Consider the following 15470-nt stretch of genomic DNA (forward strand, 5'->3'; position numbering starts at 1 on the left):
AAGAGGGGGAAATTAAAGGGACTGGGCATTGAAACAACATTTGTAAAATCAATTCTCCGGGACTGATCCGTTCCTGCAAGGGGTTTAGCGTCTCCGGCGTTTACTGAGCGCTGCTATCGGTTCCTACGGAGTGGGGATTGATGGAAATAGCTCCTCCTTCGAGTACAGTGACTGGAAAAGAGGTTATTTTTATTTCTTTTTTTAAATTTTATTCCTTTTTACCTGTATGTCACCTGCAGTTGCATCTCTCCTAACGTCGTAATGCACAAGGAAATCGCCGTCGAGGAGGCCTTCGCCCGGGTCGGGACTTACCTTCTGCTGATCGACCGTTGGCTTGAACAGAATACGAGCCTGGAAGGCAACGGAGCGCTGAGGCGGAGCGGCGGCGGCACGCGGGGGGCTCCGAGCGTGGCGCCGCCGCCGCCGCCACAGGCCGCCGCCATCGCAGGCCGCCGCCGGCCTCTCACCTCGGTGTCGTCGCGCACCTCCGTGAGCGCCGCCGCCAGCTCGTTCGTCGGGAGCGTGCTGTGGGTCTCCAGGAAGCGAATGCCCTGGGGCTCGAAGATGCGCACGCCGACCTGCCGCCGGCGAAGCCCGCCTCAGCCCGCCGCCGCGCGGCGCCCCTCGCCCGGCCCTCTCCCGCCGCCTCACCTGCAGGCGCCGAACCGGCTGCTTCGGCCTCACCCTCAGCAGCAGCTCGTACTTGCCCAGCCGCCGCCTGAGCAGCTCCTCGTACGCCAGCTCGAAGGCCACGCTGCCGCCCGCCGCCGCGCTCGCCGCCACCTGGAACCGCTCCAGCCTCCTCCCCGCGACCCTGCGGGGCGGCACAGGGACGTCCCTCCGGCGGCGGCACCCGCGGGGGCCCGTCACGGGCTCCGAGAGGAACCGCGCCGGCCGGCGGGCCTAGGCTGATCTGACCAAGCTGCAGCGTCTGTTAGCGCTCAAGCTGTTAGAGGAGGAGGGGAGCGGCGGGCCCGGCCCCACGGCGGAGCGAGGGCTTCGCTTGCCGTCGATTTAGAGCTCAATTTGCTCTTAATTCTTCTTGACGGGAAGGGTTAGACGCGCAGGCGCGCTGTCCCGGGCCGCCCGAGGGGCCGGCAGCTCCCGGCTCGTCCCCCCCGGCCGCCGAGCAGCTCCCGTCTCCCCGGCCCCGTCTCCCCTCCCGAGAGGGGCCCAAAGCTGCTTTTCAAGCGTGTCCTGTGAGGCTCCGGGGTTTAACTTGGCCCTCGGACCACTGGGGAGGTTTAAGAGGGTTCAAAGCAGCTCGCTCGGGACGGCAGCTTACTTCACGAGCCCGGCGCTCTGCCCGCGCGAGACCGCCGCGTCGTACTGCTGCTGAGCGGACGCTTTCTCCTGTATCACTCCAGGGTACACCTTGCCGTCGATGGACCTGTTATTTTTCCATAAAATTTGATTAACGTAAGAGGGAGTCTGCTGCGGAAGAAACCAGAGGAACGCAGCGCTTCAGGGCACGAGTGGAGGAAGCCTCCTAGCTCCCACGTCCCTCCCCATCGCGGAGGCTTGCCTGGAGCCACCGCCACGACAGGCCTTTGCGTGGCCTCTGGCGAGGCCAGAGCGGGAGAAACACCGCTGCCGGTGGCTCTCCCTGCCCCTGGCCCCGCGGTTCCTGCCTTGCTGCCTATGTTTTGCCCCGCAGAGCTTTGCTCAGCGGCTCCTCAGAGGATGCGTGAACGTCCCCCCTCTCCCCGCGCCCCCCAGGGCCGCCTCGCCCGCACCATGGGGGAGGGCTGGTCCTACATGGAGAAGTTGGAGATGAAGGCCGTCTTGGGCAGCTCCACTTCGAAGGTCGCCTCACGGGATTCGTTAGCCCGGTTGACGAGTTTGCTGGTGATGACGGTGCGAGCAAATCGGGACGTGACTTTGCAGTCCACGTCGAGGCTGTCGATTTCGATAGCATGCTGGAAGAAAGAAATGTGCGGAAACAGAAACCCCGCTAAAGACCGACCGTCACCGCTGGGCAGCCCTTACCTGGGTTAGGGGTGGTGGCACTGGAAAAGCCCAATAAATGAATTAGCTCGGAGGGTCCAGCCGGGATCACGGAGGGGACCGCAATCGCATGCTCTGTACTGAGCAGCCGCCAACTCCACCCTCTCCCGGCAGGCACCTGCCGTGGGACCGGCCTCCTGCTTGCGCCTTACGCACGTCCCTGCAGCTCCTGCCACATCCCTGCACAAAATAGCGGCTAAACCTGCGTATTCGGCCGTTCCGCAGGCTTGCGTCGAGCCTTGTTCTGTGATCTTCTCACCTTGCATCACTGATAGCAGCCACCACGTCACCCCCATACCTCTCCCAAGGCGGACGTCAAAGGAAGCCAAACGCCTCTTTAAGCGGCCGGGGAAAAGCAACCTCCTCGGCTTTACTTTATTTGCTCTTCCAGCTGTTGACTTTGCTGCCTGTTTTTCAGCTCAGCAGCCTGTGGCCACATGTGATGTTTAGCAAGCCTGAAACCCTGCGTGGGCCTCCATCCCTCTCTGTTTGCACAAGCAGGGGATGCCCTTTGAGCACTTGTGTTTCTGCTGGTTTGGTGCTTTGGGTGCTCTCAACGCTCAGAGGAGGAGGGCGCGGTCCAGGAGACACTTTACCAGGCCGCCTCTCCTAAAACCCCACGGAGAAACTTGAACTTCCCAAGGCAACTTCCCGTGCTTCTCTAAACATCTCCCTTTTGCCTTCATGATGTCCATTTTAAAGGCAGTGCGTTGCCTTCAGCATAGACCCTAAGCAGGGCCCTGCATTGCAGCAGGGTCGGTGTGGACATCAGCAATCTCACAACAGTCCAAGAGAGTTTGTTAAAAAAAGCTCAGTGTAAAGACAGATCACCACCACCCCTTTTTTTAAAAAAAACTTTTTCAGGCTCACAAATCTTTTGAATGACTAATTGGTTTTTAACTTTGTTAATAATTTATCTCCTGTACTTTGCTGACCAACTAAGCAGCACTGGCCTCTTCTCAGCTAAGGCACTGGCCTAAATTCGAAATTTAATCACTTCAACCACAGCCACGCTATCCAAGGTGACTGCAGCTTAGTGGCCAGGCATCACTGCAGGAGGTGTCCCAGCTGGTTCTGCAAGGATAACAGTTGTTTCTTTTTTCATTAGACATTGGCAGAGCACGTACCCGACTTCCTGATACCTGAGAGCTTCCCAGAAAATGGGGAAAAAAAAAAAAAAAAAAAAGGATATTTAAGAGAGACAATTTCAGAGCACTGGCAGGGAACAGGGAGGATCAGGACCGGGCATGCAGCCATTTCGGTATGGGCTCTCCTGCGACGGGAGACTGCAGCTCCGGCCAGCTGTCCGGCCCGGCGGCTCCCGGCGCGGAGCATCCCTGCGGCAGGGGAGGAGCACGCCCTGCGCCGAGCCCGTCTGGGGACACGGCAGGATGAGGGGATGCGTGGCGGGACCTGCCGGTGCGGAGGAACGCACGGGAGGGTGCAGCTGCCGGGCGAGGGGCCTGGCTGCGCCCCGGACGAAGCGATGCTCAGCAGCGGGAGAGCGACGAGGACCAATCCACGCTATCGCCCCAACCCAGCTCCACAACCGCGATTCCCACAAAGCCCTTGGCTGTGCCTGCAGGGTGCCCCAGGTCCACCCCGCCTTTCCTGGCCGGCCAGTCAAAGGTGTTTCACCCTTTTCCGAAGAAGCATCATGGAAATAAAAACCTCCAAACGTAAGGCTTGCTCTCTCTCTCTAACGTTAGCCTTTTTAAAGGCAGGCCGCCTCCTGAGATGCCGCCAAACGCACAGTACAAATAACCATGCACTTCTCCACAGCTTTCCATAAAAATTACTAAAAGCTTGTCAGAAATAACCCAGCGTTTCCATGGTTCTCATGCAACCCTGCCGCCCAGACCCAAAGTCCTCGAGGGAGACCTACCGGACACTCAATTCTTTATTTTATATCGCCACGCAAAAGGGCCGTTAGGCAAATCTGCAAATTCCCACGGGCTGTATCCACCCTGTAGCAGCCCCCGCTGTGCCCCTCAAGCACCCAGAGCCCAGCATGGCGTGCGATGCCGCGCGGGTACCGCTGGAGAACGGCTCTGCCGCCCCCTCGCCACAGCTGGCTGGCCACGGCGTGGGCTGGCGAGCAAAGAAAAGAGGTTGTTAAAGAAAGGGAGAGCAAATACCTGTGGATCGCTAGGGTCTGCTAATGCTCCAAGCGAGGAGAAGACCACCAAGGCAAGCAATGTCCTCTCCATTTTGGAAAGACCCGATCTTAAAATGAAAACGTCGTTTATCTTAATCGGTTAATGAGTAACTTGCACTTGGGGATATTATGTAGGCTTTGAGGAAACCCAGAAACTTAATATTGACATGTTAAACAGAGTTAAAAATTGGCCCCTGCTTAATTTATTTTTCTATCAGATCCTCACTCTTAAATGTTAGAATTTTGAAAGTTTTGTGAAGCTTAAGAAATCGTTATGTTTTCTATTTAAACGTGGATTCCACTAAAACACGACATGAAAAAACACCTGGCTGGAGGAATTCAGCGTGCAAGCTGAATTTCTGGGTGCTTGAATCTCCAACCTGTCAGACAGCAGCAGCTGGAAAAGGCACGTCCATGACGTACCGCAAGTGCTTGAGAAGTTTGGAGCTGGCGAAGGTGCGCAAAATCCGTGTGGGGTTTTAGAGCTCATGCCTTCTCCGGGCTGTGTGTCCCCCAGCCCAGCTGGCCCCCCTCGAAACACCCTTTTTTGCTCCCATCGCCAGGGTGCTGCTGCTGCAGCCTATGCCGTGGGGACACCTCCAGCCAGCAGGGACACTGAACACTGCTCCTGAGCCTCGTGCCGATCGAGGCTTGGCTCATAGCCCTGGAAAAAGAAATTCCGCTAGAAGTCCCCGGTTTTACGTGGAAATGTTTGTGGATAACGCTATGCTACTAGAATACACGCTTCCTCATTTGGTGCTTAGGGACCTCTCCTAGCTAAAGGCAGCAAGCATGGCTACTGAAAAGATGGTTCTCCATCGGAGCAACACGTGCTTCTGTGCTGTAACACCTCTTCTGCAAAGCCGTTTAAGCACGTTGTGGAGAAATAACTTTTCTAGGCATCGGGGTACACAGATGGGGAACTCGCCAATGGGAAACACGAGCATCACAGAGCCATTTCCTCACTGTATTCCCCAGGGTCCCCTCTGGCAGGGGTATCAACCAGACAGGAAAAATAAGGTGCCCTGGGGCTGTTGGTTTGGAGCTTGACCGAAAACATTGTTTGGGAGATGCTCTTCAGTGCAAAAGGACTTTAAAACTCCCCATCTGGGGCTGCGTGGACACCTTCCTCACTGCTACTTCTCTTTATGAAAACAAGCAGAAAAGGGAAGGGGACACGTTTCCCACAGCTGGACTTGTTAGGTCTCCAGGAGAGCTGGATAGGAGGTGGAGGAGCTCCGAAAAGGGTGAAAGAGCAATGGTTTCCACCATTGCAGTCGGGATTTTGGCTGTTGCTGAGCTCTGAGTCCCTCTGCGTTTGCTTTGGGAAACTGTCGAGCAGCTGCCGAGGCTTTGCTAAAGCCCTGGCTCGGACATCTCTCACCAGCAAGGGGTCATATATCAGCGACGCTTGTGCTAATTCTGTCGGTAATATTTATGAAAACAAATGGGTGCCCTTAGAAGAAGGGCAACACACCAGGGACGCCTTGAAGAATATTTTTCTTGAGGAGAGCACTCGTTAAAGCTCAAGGACTTTGCTCTTGGGTTACGTATGTGCAGCTCCACAGCGTGTGCAATCTGCTTTCCTCCACCCCCAAGCGTTTTTACAAACTCCATGGAAAGCAGCAGGTTTTATGCATTACGTGTTTGGGATACAAGAGGCAGAGAAGTTCTTGGGCATTGCTCACTTGCCCCAGAGACCTTTAATACAACTTTCATCCCTTAACTAGCTCTGGCCTGCACAAAACTAAGTTTTCACTGTTTAAATATTATATTTAAATAATAAAATAGTGTTCAAATAAAAGCGGCACCTACCTTAATGTTCCCCGGCCAGGGAGGAACTTCCTCTGAGGAGCAGGTCCCCTTCATGAGACCACACGTGCAGCAGCAGGCAAGAGCCCGGGTACCAACCCAGAGCTGTGGGGGTTAATCAGCGAAGAGGAACCAAGCCCCAAAGAGCCCTTGAGAGCCATCTGGCTTTCCAATGAACTGCCTCCCACGTGACTGGGGTCACGTTCAGCAACGGGATTTTGGTGGTGACCAGAAAAACAGGAAGCAGGAGGAGAAGATAGTATTGCACCATTGGGTGTTGCCAGCAGCGGCGGCTGTTCGCTTGCTGCTCTGTTCGTATTCAGGAGATAGATTCTTCTATTTGGGAAATACGAAAGGTGGAGCGGGTGAGGAAGGTACTTACAGCAGTGGGATGGTGCATCCGCTCCCTCTGTTTGCCCAGGTGACCCAGGATGCAGAAGCTGGAGCTCTGGGACCAGCACAGCTGGCTTCACCCGACAGCACGGAATTTTAGGTCTTGCAGCATCCAAAATTTGTGGTGGCTGCACAGACTCCGCTGAAGCAGCTAGAGTTTTTCCCAGGGATTATCGGAAATTCTGGGTCATGCTGCAGGAATTCCCCTTCCGGGATGGATGTGGAAAAGGTGCTGTCATGCAGCGCCTCTGGAGGACTCCATCACGTCCCCGTCAGCACCTGTCAGGCACTGTGTGGCCGGGGTGGAATTTTCCATGAAACAAAAAGTAAAGCAGAAAAGCAGAGCCGTCATGGAAACCTGACAACACATTTTTCAAAATAGGGTTTTATGTTTCTTTCAGGGCATTGGGACTCTTTTTTTTTTTATTATTTTTATTTAAAAAAAGGTAGCACTAATGGAGTTTGGTGAAGGGAAAGAGAAAGGATTCACTGAAAAACTTTCGAACAATTCTCTCTCTTATTTTAGGTTTTAAACAATGCTAAAACCAATTAAGTAACCCTCTGTTTTCATCTTCTATAGGATCAGACATCTCACTACACTCTAGACATCCAGGGAATTAAAATTTCACTTCCCTGCAAACGGGGAACCAAAGCCCATTAGACAAGAATGTCTATGGCTGAGGAAAGATTTCAGTTGAAGTCTCCAGACTTCTGTTACCCCTACAACCCAGCTCCTCCTTGCTGCCCTCTGCCTCCCTGTTTGCAACAGGACTTTGAAGAAACTGCACTGACACTAAAATCGTGCCATATGCCATTTGAATATTTATTCTTTGTATATGACAGACTAGACCACAGCTTGTAATGCCAAAAAGTCTTCAGAATTCATTTAAGCATAAGCTGAAATTGGTCACTACACTGTGCCAACCTGCATCCAATTCTTTTTTTTTTTTTAAACTAAATCATCATAGCAAACACCATCCAACAAATAGAAAACATAAAAATTAAAAACAAAGTTGTACCCTTAGACATGAGTCCTTTCCCTACTTAATGCCTTACAGAAGAAATTAAGTTAACTATTTAGCCCTGCAGTAAGATTAACGTAAGAAACGGCAGTTTGGGAAAACGTTACAACATTTATCTAAGTGACGCATGTCCAACTCGGCTGTCAGCCAAAGACGCTCTTGGCCGGCTCTTCTTTAGGTTTCTCAAAGACCGTTTCACTCCCTGTCCGATCTCGGCTGAATATGGAAGGTGCTGCAGAGCCCATTTGTTCTTAAAAAGGGAAAACAGAAGAGAAGGCGGTTAGTGAAGCAGCACATAAAACTATGGCAGTAACACTAGTGCTGCTAAAACATGCACGCATTTGGCAGCAAGAATTTACCACCCCATCACCTATACCAGGATCCCAACCTGGTGCTCGCACCTGAGGACGTAGAGCTTGTGGCAAGGCTGGGCTCATCATTTTGGTACCCCAAACCATAAAACATCGCGCTCTTGTTCCAAGCACGAGGCAGGCACCCAGCAACTGCGGGTGGTCACCACCATCGAGAGGACTCTCAAAGAGGAGACACCCTGCAGGAGCTTTGGAAACTCGGAAACTAGTTTGAGGTTCAGGATACCATGCCGAAAAGGGGTTAATCAGTTTTTCTTGTACCTCCCCTCTGGTGATGGAAGAGCAACATGAAAGCAGAGTACCACAAAGAGAGTATTCGGTTTGTAAGTCCTCTCTCACCTTCCGTCCTTTATTGTCCCCAATGTGTTTCATCTCGAACATGTAAAATTCATCCACTTGAGAGCCTAGAAATCCCCTAATCTATCACTGGGCCTCCAGATCTTCAACTCATTGACACCGACCACGTGACTGGGACTCGATTTGAACCATGACTAAGATGGCAAAGCACAGGCTCTACCTCCCTCTTTGCAAAGCTGAGTCAGGGAGAAGGATCACTTGAAGCAGAGCCCCGTTGGCACCTACTGGTGAGAATCAAGTGGGCAGATCATGGATTCAAAGAGCCTGCAAAGCCAGGCCAGGGTACGTGTGCCTTGCTGGCTGTTGTTTTGGAGGAGTACCCCTTGGCTGAAGATAGCAATTAAGTTAATGATTTACTTTGGAAGATTGCTTAATTGTTTCTACCAGGGAAAAGAGACTTACCACACTGCTTCATGACTTGGTAGGTTTTGGATTTGATTTCCTGGTTTTTAGAAAGGTTTCCTCTGGCTCCTTTGAGATCTTCTACCTTCACTGGAGGACGCTTCTTCTTCACAGGGGCCGGCTAAGAAAGATATATTGCTCACACATCAGTATTTCAAGGATAGAAACAATGGAAATACAGCTACATTAGCCCAGGGCTACAACACCCAGAGCTAATTCAATAGCCCATCTATTCCATCTTTGAGATTACACATGCACACACTTTGCCCTTGATACAGCTGTACAAGGGCACAACTGCAGGAAGCCAAACCACGCAGGGGGAGCAAATCCCACACAGATATTCAGTGTCCAGGTAAAAATCCCCAAACTTCCCATCTTCCAGTAAAGTGCCCGAAAGCTCCTCTGCAGTATCTGAGAGAGTCAGCACCACACTCTGAATCTGAACTTGAATTTTGATGGCACAACCTTTGAAAGAGATAGTAAAATATATAATTTTGATTTTTTCTGTCTAGTTCTGCAGCTCTGCCAGGTTCTTTTGCAAGTGAAGATCAAGACAGACTGATAATTTAAAAAAAAGAAAATCTGTATTACGTTCAGGAACATCAGACAAACAAAACACTCTTACATCTTCATTACTAAATCTTGTGTCTACTCATTGGGATAAGCTTGACCCACAGGTATTCATCATACCCAGCTCAGGAAAAACTTGTTGGAGAAACCACAAAGGACACTTGGGAACTGACTATTACAGATCTCAGCCTCTAAATTTAGGGAGCTGAGCACTCAAAAGGTGTTGTCTACAAGCATGTGTTGAACACACCTGAAACACCGAACCTGAAGAAAATGTAACATAGAAATGGATGTGCCATCAGGTGCTGCACTAGGATTTCCAAGTACAAACCTGTTTACAGTTTTCCTTGCTACAGGAACTACAACAACAACAAAAAAAATCAGGATAACACTCAAAAAATACCAGCCTACTCCTACCTTTAAATCACTATTTCAAAATCACACACATCAGTCAGCTGCTGTTGGCACTATTAATATCCCCACTTCTGTTTACTGTTTCAAGGCTGGGTTGCCAAGCTCCCACCACGACATAATTAAACCTCCGAACGCTCCAATTTTAGTATTTTTGTGCACCGAAGCACTGATAAGAAACTTTGTTGTCCACTGCTATGTACACGGGCCTTCCCACGTTTGGATTTTGGCAGCGATGGATCCTACTTATCCACTTGTAGGTCAGTGCCTGCAAAGCTGAGAACAACTGTGGGGGTCACAGAAACATCTCCCAAGCCTCCAGAAAGGACTTGACCATGCGTTTGGGAGGGCGTACGGAGAGGGAGCAAGCAAGCACGGTGCTTGGCAGGGGAAGGCTGGCAGCACTAGAGATTTCAGCTTATTTCCCGCTGTCTATAAATTCCCAAGCATGCTCAAAAATAGCTTGCTGTCAGTACCACGTGTATGTGCTGTGGGAAACAAAACATTTGCAAGATCTCTTGGGAAAACACCCTACAAGTAGCCAAAAAAGCAAGGGGAAAAGCGCCGATATCAAACCCTTCTGAATTCCCAACCATCTCGGGTCAGCCAGCTTGTTCACCCAGGGTCTCTTACCGCGTTGGCATACCTGTGCGGGGAAGGGCACGCGACGGGCCGGTTCCCGGTGCCTCCGCGCGGCACACAGAGCGTGAGAGCAGACCCGTGCCCTTCCAGCACGGACATGGAAGAAACTCGCTTCCTTACCAGGAACAAGGAACCTGCTAAGTCCTTTCTTTAACTTTTGTTGACAAGAGACTGTAACTTCAAGGCTTTTTTCCCAGACTAGGGCAAAAGCCTTCTTTGGGAGGGAGGGTGGGAGAGGAGGCAGCGACAGGCTGAGCAGAAGCGGTGAATTCACCCAGCTATTTTAGAGTAAAACCTCCCCCGCTCCGATTACAGGAGATTTTCCAGCAAGACGGCTACAGCGGACTAGTTAGCCCCCAGCTAAGAAGCAAAAACGCCGCGGAGGGAAGGTTGTTAGGAGCCTCGGAGGGCGACGGCCGGGCCCGCTGCCACCCGCGGCGGTCGGCGCCGGAGCCGCGCTACTGCTCCCAGCTGCCCAGCGCGAGCCGGTTCGTGAGCAGGGCCTGCCAGAAGCCGTTCCCCGCACGCCCAGCGACCCGGCCTGCGCTTTATCTCCTCCCGTCACAAGCCAAAGCGCTGGGTTACGAGAGCTGTGACTTCGCTCCCAGGCTCTGCTCACCCGGAGTAAAGGGACTAAGCAGAACTGAGTCATTCTGCACGGCGGCGGTGGGTTGCTTTCTCTTCCCATACTCTTACTCTCCAATCTACCCACCACGTAAGACTCTCACGACGAAGAGGTCGGCGTCGGGTACGTGCAACTTGGGCTGAAAACAGGAGCGCGTGCGAAAAACCCCAAAATCCAGAGCTAATTTTAGGATCACTTTGAAACACTGAAAATTGGGAAGCATGGTAAAGCCAAACTACTAGTTACAGACTGAATGTCAGAAATGAGGCTGAAATTTTGTAGCATACAAGTGTTTCGTCCTAAGGGCTGTGATTTCCAGTCATACCCCGTTTCTTCCTGCATATTATATTAAGCTTTAAAAGAAGAGAGAGTGCACTTCAGAAGAGCCACCTCATTCGAAACTACTGCCAGTTCACGTACATTCCTCATCTACTGCTCTAGTGTTATCCGAGAAAAGCGTGCTGGAAAAGCACAAATCGTTTCTACAGAGAAATAGCCTAAACTACAGCAATAGAAATATTTTCTCCCCTTCCTATAATACCTAGAGTAAAACACATTATTCAAGGTTAATTAACTGCACAGAGGGTCGTTGCTTGCTTTCTTCATCAAACAGCCCTCATGACAATTTACTTGTTAAATCACGTAAATGAAGTGTTTAAGTACTTCAACATAATGAAACAGGTCAGCTAGATCAGAAAAGCTGAATTCACTGCTTAAGGGGAACAACTTGCTAATAAGCTGCTCGGCGCAAGGCTCCTAAAGCGGCCTCGGATTTGCCGGGCGTCCCGGCCGCCCCGTACCTGTGACATAACGGCAGCGCTCCCGCGGCGGCAGTCCTTCGCGCGCTCGCTCCCCCGCTTCGGCTCGCTCCCGCCTGCGCCCTCTGCGGCTCTTATTTCCCCGTGCTTATATAGAGCATCTCTCCCATGAAGTCACGAGCTGGGTCACTTTCCCAAAGCAGAGCCCGGATGATTCAGGTTGGCGCCGGCTGCAAGGTTTATTCTGGGGGATGACTGCGGCGCGCCGCGTTTACGGCGCCTGGCGCTGGCTGGGGCCTGACGTGGGCCGACAGCTGGGGCAGCGAGACCGCCTGGAAGCCCGATCCGCTCCGCCGTAAAACCCACTTCCAGGGGAGCCCACTGGGGCTCTATTTATAACTTTAAAAGGCAAAGCTTCGGCACGGGCACAGAACTGACTCGTGGCTCTCCCGAGGGGAGGAACAGGAGAGCGTTTCTTTCCCAGCACACCACCACACGCGTCCTGTAAACACTGGATGCATCACACGGACCGTGTCCGCCGCAATTTCTTCTGCGCAGGGTATTTAATACAAGAGCGTTTTGGATCATTAATAAAACACAGGGTTTCACCCTTGCAGTTCTGTTACAGAACCTGCTCTGACGTCAGCTCTTAAACATTAGAGAGGATAAAAATCGCTTTCTACTTACAGCAGAATCAGAAAACTTAAATCATTTCATCCGTCACAGGTGTAGGAACAGCTTCCTTGGACAAATTCAGTGCCCCCCACCACACGTGCTGACAGCAGTAAAGCCTTCCTCAAAATTTAATCTCTCTTCCCTATACATTTTCTTCATTATATAACGAAACTCTCCCAAGCACGATTGCTAATTGTGATTAGAGGGAGTTTGGTGGTGGTGGTGTTTCCCTTAGCAAATAAAATAAAATAAAACACAAATCTTGTTATTTCTTTACATCATTAAAAAAATGAAAAACAACTTCTGTAACTACAAATACCTAAAATAAACCAAAGCTCCAATCAATTTTTTTAATATGGGAAAAGCAGACTTGGCATGCCTCCAGACACTTTTTAATAGAAATACCGACTGCTGCAGTGCTAGAAATCTCCCCGAGCCTTTTCTCAGGCTCTGCCTGTGTTTTGTTTCATCTACCGAGAGAAGCACAGGAGGTAAAGTTAAACTGGTATTTTTCATTACAAAAACATGACATCAGTAGTGCAGCATTAGCGCTCCCTGACCGAGGCACTGAGTCGCGAGCTGTACACCGTCCGCCAGACCTCCGAGCGCCCGTTCTGGCTTTCCAGCTGAACTCCCTCCAGGCCTAAGAACACGCTTTCTTTTACATTACTCTCAGAAGTACTATTTGTAGGCTTAGCAGCAGTTTGGATGCTATGCACTTAGGCAGCTGTTCTTTATGTTGAGTTTCTATTTCAAATCCACGGCTTAGCGAACAAGAAGAAAAGTCTCTGGGGAATAGCAGGACTATTAGACTAACAAAACAGTAGGAAAAAACTTCAGCTTTAGGGAAAACAGTTTTTTTTTCCATCACGCAAAATAATGCCTCTTTTTCTATACATACCCATAAGCATTGCCTTTCTGATGCTATTACAATAGGGAGAAAACAGTCTGCACGTTTAAAGCAAGTAGTTAGAATTCAAGACAGAACCACTTTTCTCCCTTGAGCTTTTAAAATGACTTCATTCCACTGCTGCTGCACTTTTCTCATCTCAAACCCAATAAGAAGGTATGCTTGCACCACAATATGATTTATACAAACAAAATCCTCATACTTGTATCAACCAACCTTCAACTTGCATGCTGTCCAGAGGCGGGAGACGAGGCACCTACAGAGGCAGGCAGCTTATCCCGAAGCTTCTCCAAGACATCTTCCACAGCCCGGACAACGCCATTCTCTCTCATTCAGCTGTGTGCTTCCTAAATGCTGAAGAATAAGCACAATCATCGCTTCTTACGGAGCACGGGGTAAGTTTTCCCTACAAACAAAAAAAACCCCTCAAATCTAAACCTAGGTTACTGCCATTTCAGAGTAGGAGCCCTGTTCACCTGGCTGCAGTCCTGAAACGTGTTAAATGGGACGCGAACGACAGGGCGGAAGGTGGCTCATTTATTTCACAGTGACTAACACTAATGCAAGTTAGCCCTCTTCCACCTCCCCCCGGCACACGCGGCACAGAAGCCCCTTTGCTGAGAAACGGCTGCAACTGAAATGTGGTGACAAATGCAGACAATTTAGTGACTTTACACAGAGCTGGCTGCCGAGATCTCCAAACAGAGCTTCTTACAGGAGAAACGTCCTCTCCGAGGAAGCGCTAACATCTCTTAGTGGACCTACAGGCCTGCAAGGTAGAAGATTATTCTTTGAAGGAAGCAGTGAGAGCAGCAGAAGCTTGCCAAGAACAGGACTTCTGCCCTGTGTGGGCATAAAGGTATCAAGTTTCCACTCTCACAAAAATAAATCACCTATATATGGTTTATGATACAGCTTCACAGTGAGCCAGTCTTCTCTCTCCTGGACAGCCTTCCTCATTCCTCCTGCATTCTGGGGGACACTCACCACACCACATGCACTAGCAGAACACCACATCTGGAGAATTAGATGGCATCTTTCTGCCCAAGGAACGGAAAAAAGCAAACTTGGTTACACTGATTTTGTTGGGGATGGTCAGGGAATATCTTCTGCAGCGCCAGCAGCAGACCATTTGGCAACCGAAGAAAAATTGTCTTCCATGAAGGGGAAGAGACAAGTCTGCACTGCATAAATAGCATCCAGAAGTGACGTCTCTCCTTCAGACAGGAAAGGACCAGTACTGCTCTCCCCTTCCTTTTGCACGGCCTCGGGAAGCACTGGAACTGGAAGCAAAGCACGGATGACATCGCTCACCTCCAGCCTGCTGCCCTCCAGAGACGGGGGCAGAGAGGCTACTTGGTCTCAGAACCAGGCTTCCCTACGTGGCCCTCTCCCAGCTCTCAAGGGCGGACTCTGCGAGTCTTGTGATACAAGGCACGTCACAGGCAAGCCTCTCGACAGGACCCTCACGAGCGACGAGCAGGAAAACACCTTCCCTCAGCTGGCATTTCTATTACCTGTTGCAAACAAGTCAAGAGAACAGAAGACAATACAAATGAACAAGTTATTCAATTAAACTACACCTCTGGCAAGAGGAAGGACATTGGAGGTAAAATCAGAAATTTCTACGTTTACACATTCTTGTTGGCAATGAACAAAAGGCCTGGCTTTGAGCCTGCTTCCCGCTTCTCAAGCGATCTGATGTGTACTAAAGCACTACAGCAAATTCCAACCACCAGACGGCTTCAGGCCACACTCTACAGCCTCAGGCTGCACATCTAAGGATTTACGCCCACTGCGGAAACACAGGTGGTTACTCTCCATGGAGTGCCCTGAGCACTCGAACCAGCCTCAGGGAACAGAGCACAAATCCGAGAGCAGCTTTGAAGGATTCTTCAGCCGTAAAGAAAATCTGCTACCCAGCAATAGCGGCGCCTCCTCCTGAAAGAGGGCTTGCTGTTAAAGGACGCGGACGTATCGAAACGAACACCACACGGGAGAGGAATGGATTAAATCTGCAGGTCTCATACTAAAACTCCAGTAGCCAAAGCTGCTCCGTCCAACAGCACAGGGTGAACGCTGAGGCACGCTTTCAAACAGAACGAGCATAAAACAGGCGTACAGATCTGTAATAAGTCAAACTTTATTGTAAACCATTATACAACGTAGTTACATCAGATACCCTTAGAAGTTTAAGGTAACAGCACTGATTAAACAGTATGGTCCAAACAGAGGGCAGCAGAACGTAGCTGTTGGTTTTGCTCACACAGGCTCTACTCTGAATTTACTTACAAACAAACCCAACATTCAATTTGAGACGGATACCCACGCAAGACAAACACACCTACAAAAAGAGT

At 50.6% G+C, this 15470-nt stretch overlaps 3 protein-coding genes across 3 annotated transcripts in view; all 3 read right to left on the reverse strand.

Annotated features, from left to right (window-relative positions):
- LOC146597295 (inter-alpha-trypsin inhibitor heavy chain H4-like) overlaps nucleotides 1-7080 on the reverse strand; it is a 20766-nt gene extending 13686 nt beyond the window's left edge. Inside the window, exons 1-6 of the mRNA XM_085302534.1 lie at nucleotides 4146-7080; nucleotides 1759-1919; nucleotides 1286-1390; nucleotides 652-814; nucleotides 468-578; nucleotides 223-351 (exon numbers count right to left, since the gene is read on the reverse strand). Coding sequence (XP_085158660.1) covers nucleotides 223-351; nucleotides 468-578; nucleotides 652-814; nucleotides 1286-1390; nucleotides 1759-1919; nucleotides 4146-4217 — 741 coding nt within the window. The 5' untranslated portion in view covers nucleotides 4218-7080. The remainder of the gene's footprint in view (nucleotides 1-222; nucleotides 352-467; nucleotides 579-651; nucleotides 815-1285; nucleotides 1391-1758; nucleotides 1920-4145) is intronic.
- Nucleotides 7081-7169: 89 nt separating this feature from the next.
- MUSTN1 (musculoskeletal, embryonic nuclear protein 1) lies at nucleotides 7170-11681 on the reverse strand. Its single transcript, XM_085302533.1, has 3 exons — nucleotides 11571-11681; nucleotides 8523-8643; nucleotides 7170-7642 (listed from the first exon to the last, which is right to left on the reverse strand). The coding sequence occupies exons 1-3, from the start codon at nucleotides 11577-11579 to the stop codon at nucleotides 7536-7538; spliced, it is 237 nt and encodes a 78-aa protein (XP_085158659.1). The 5' UTR covers nucleotides 11580-11681; the 3' UTR covers nucleotides 7170-7535.
- Nucleotides 11682-14468: 2787 nt separating this feature from the next.
- Nucleotides 14469-15470, reverse strand: part of STIMATE (STIM activating enhancer) — a 36671-nt gene continuing 35669 nt past the window's right edge. The window contains exon 9 of the mRNA XM_085302532.1: nucleotides 14469-14630. The gene's annotated coding sequence lies outside the window, so the exon portion shown is untranslated. The remainder of the gene's footprint in view (nucleotides 14631-15470) is intronic.

Source organism: Rhea americana, unplaced genomic scaffold (genome assembly GCF_003343005.1).
Source record: "Rhea americana isolate MKP2758 unplaced genomic scaffold, rheAme1 scaffold_19, whole genome shotgun sequence".
In the NCBI taxonomy this organism is placed as follows: Eukaryota; Metazoa; Chordata; class Aves; order Rheiformes; family Rheidae; genus Rhea; species Rhea americana.

Coding starts and splice junctions, on each gene's coding strand:
- MUSTN1 (XM_085302533.1), bottom strand. Junction 7,643..8,522: donor CCAAGTCATGAAGCAGTGTG/GTAAGTCTCTTT, acceptor TCCCTTTTTAAG/AACAAATGGGCTCTGCAGCA.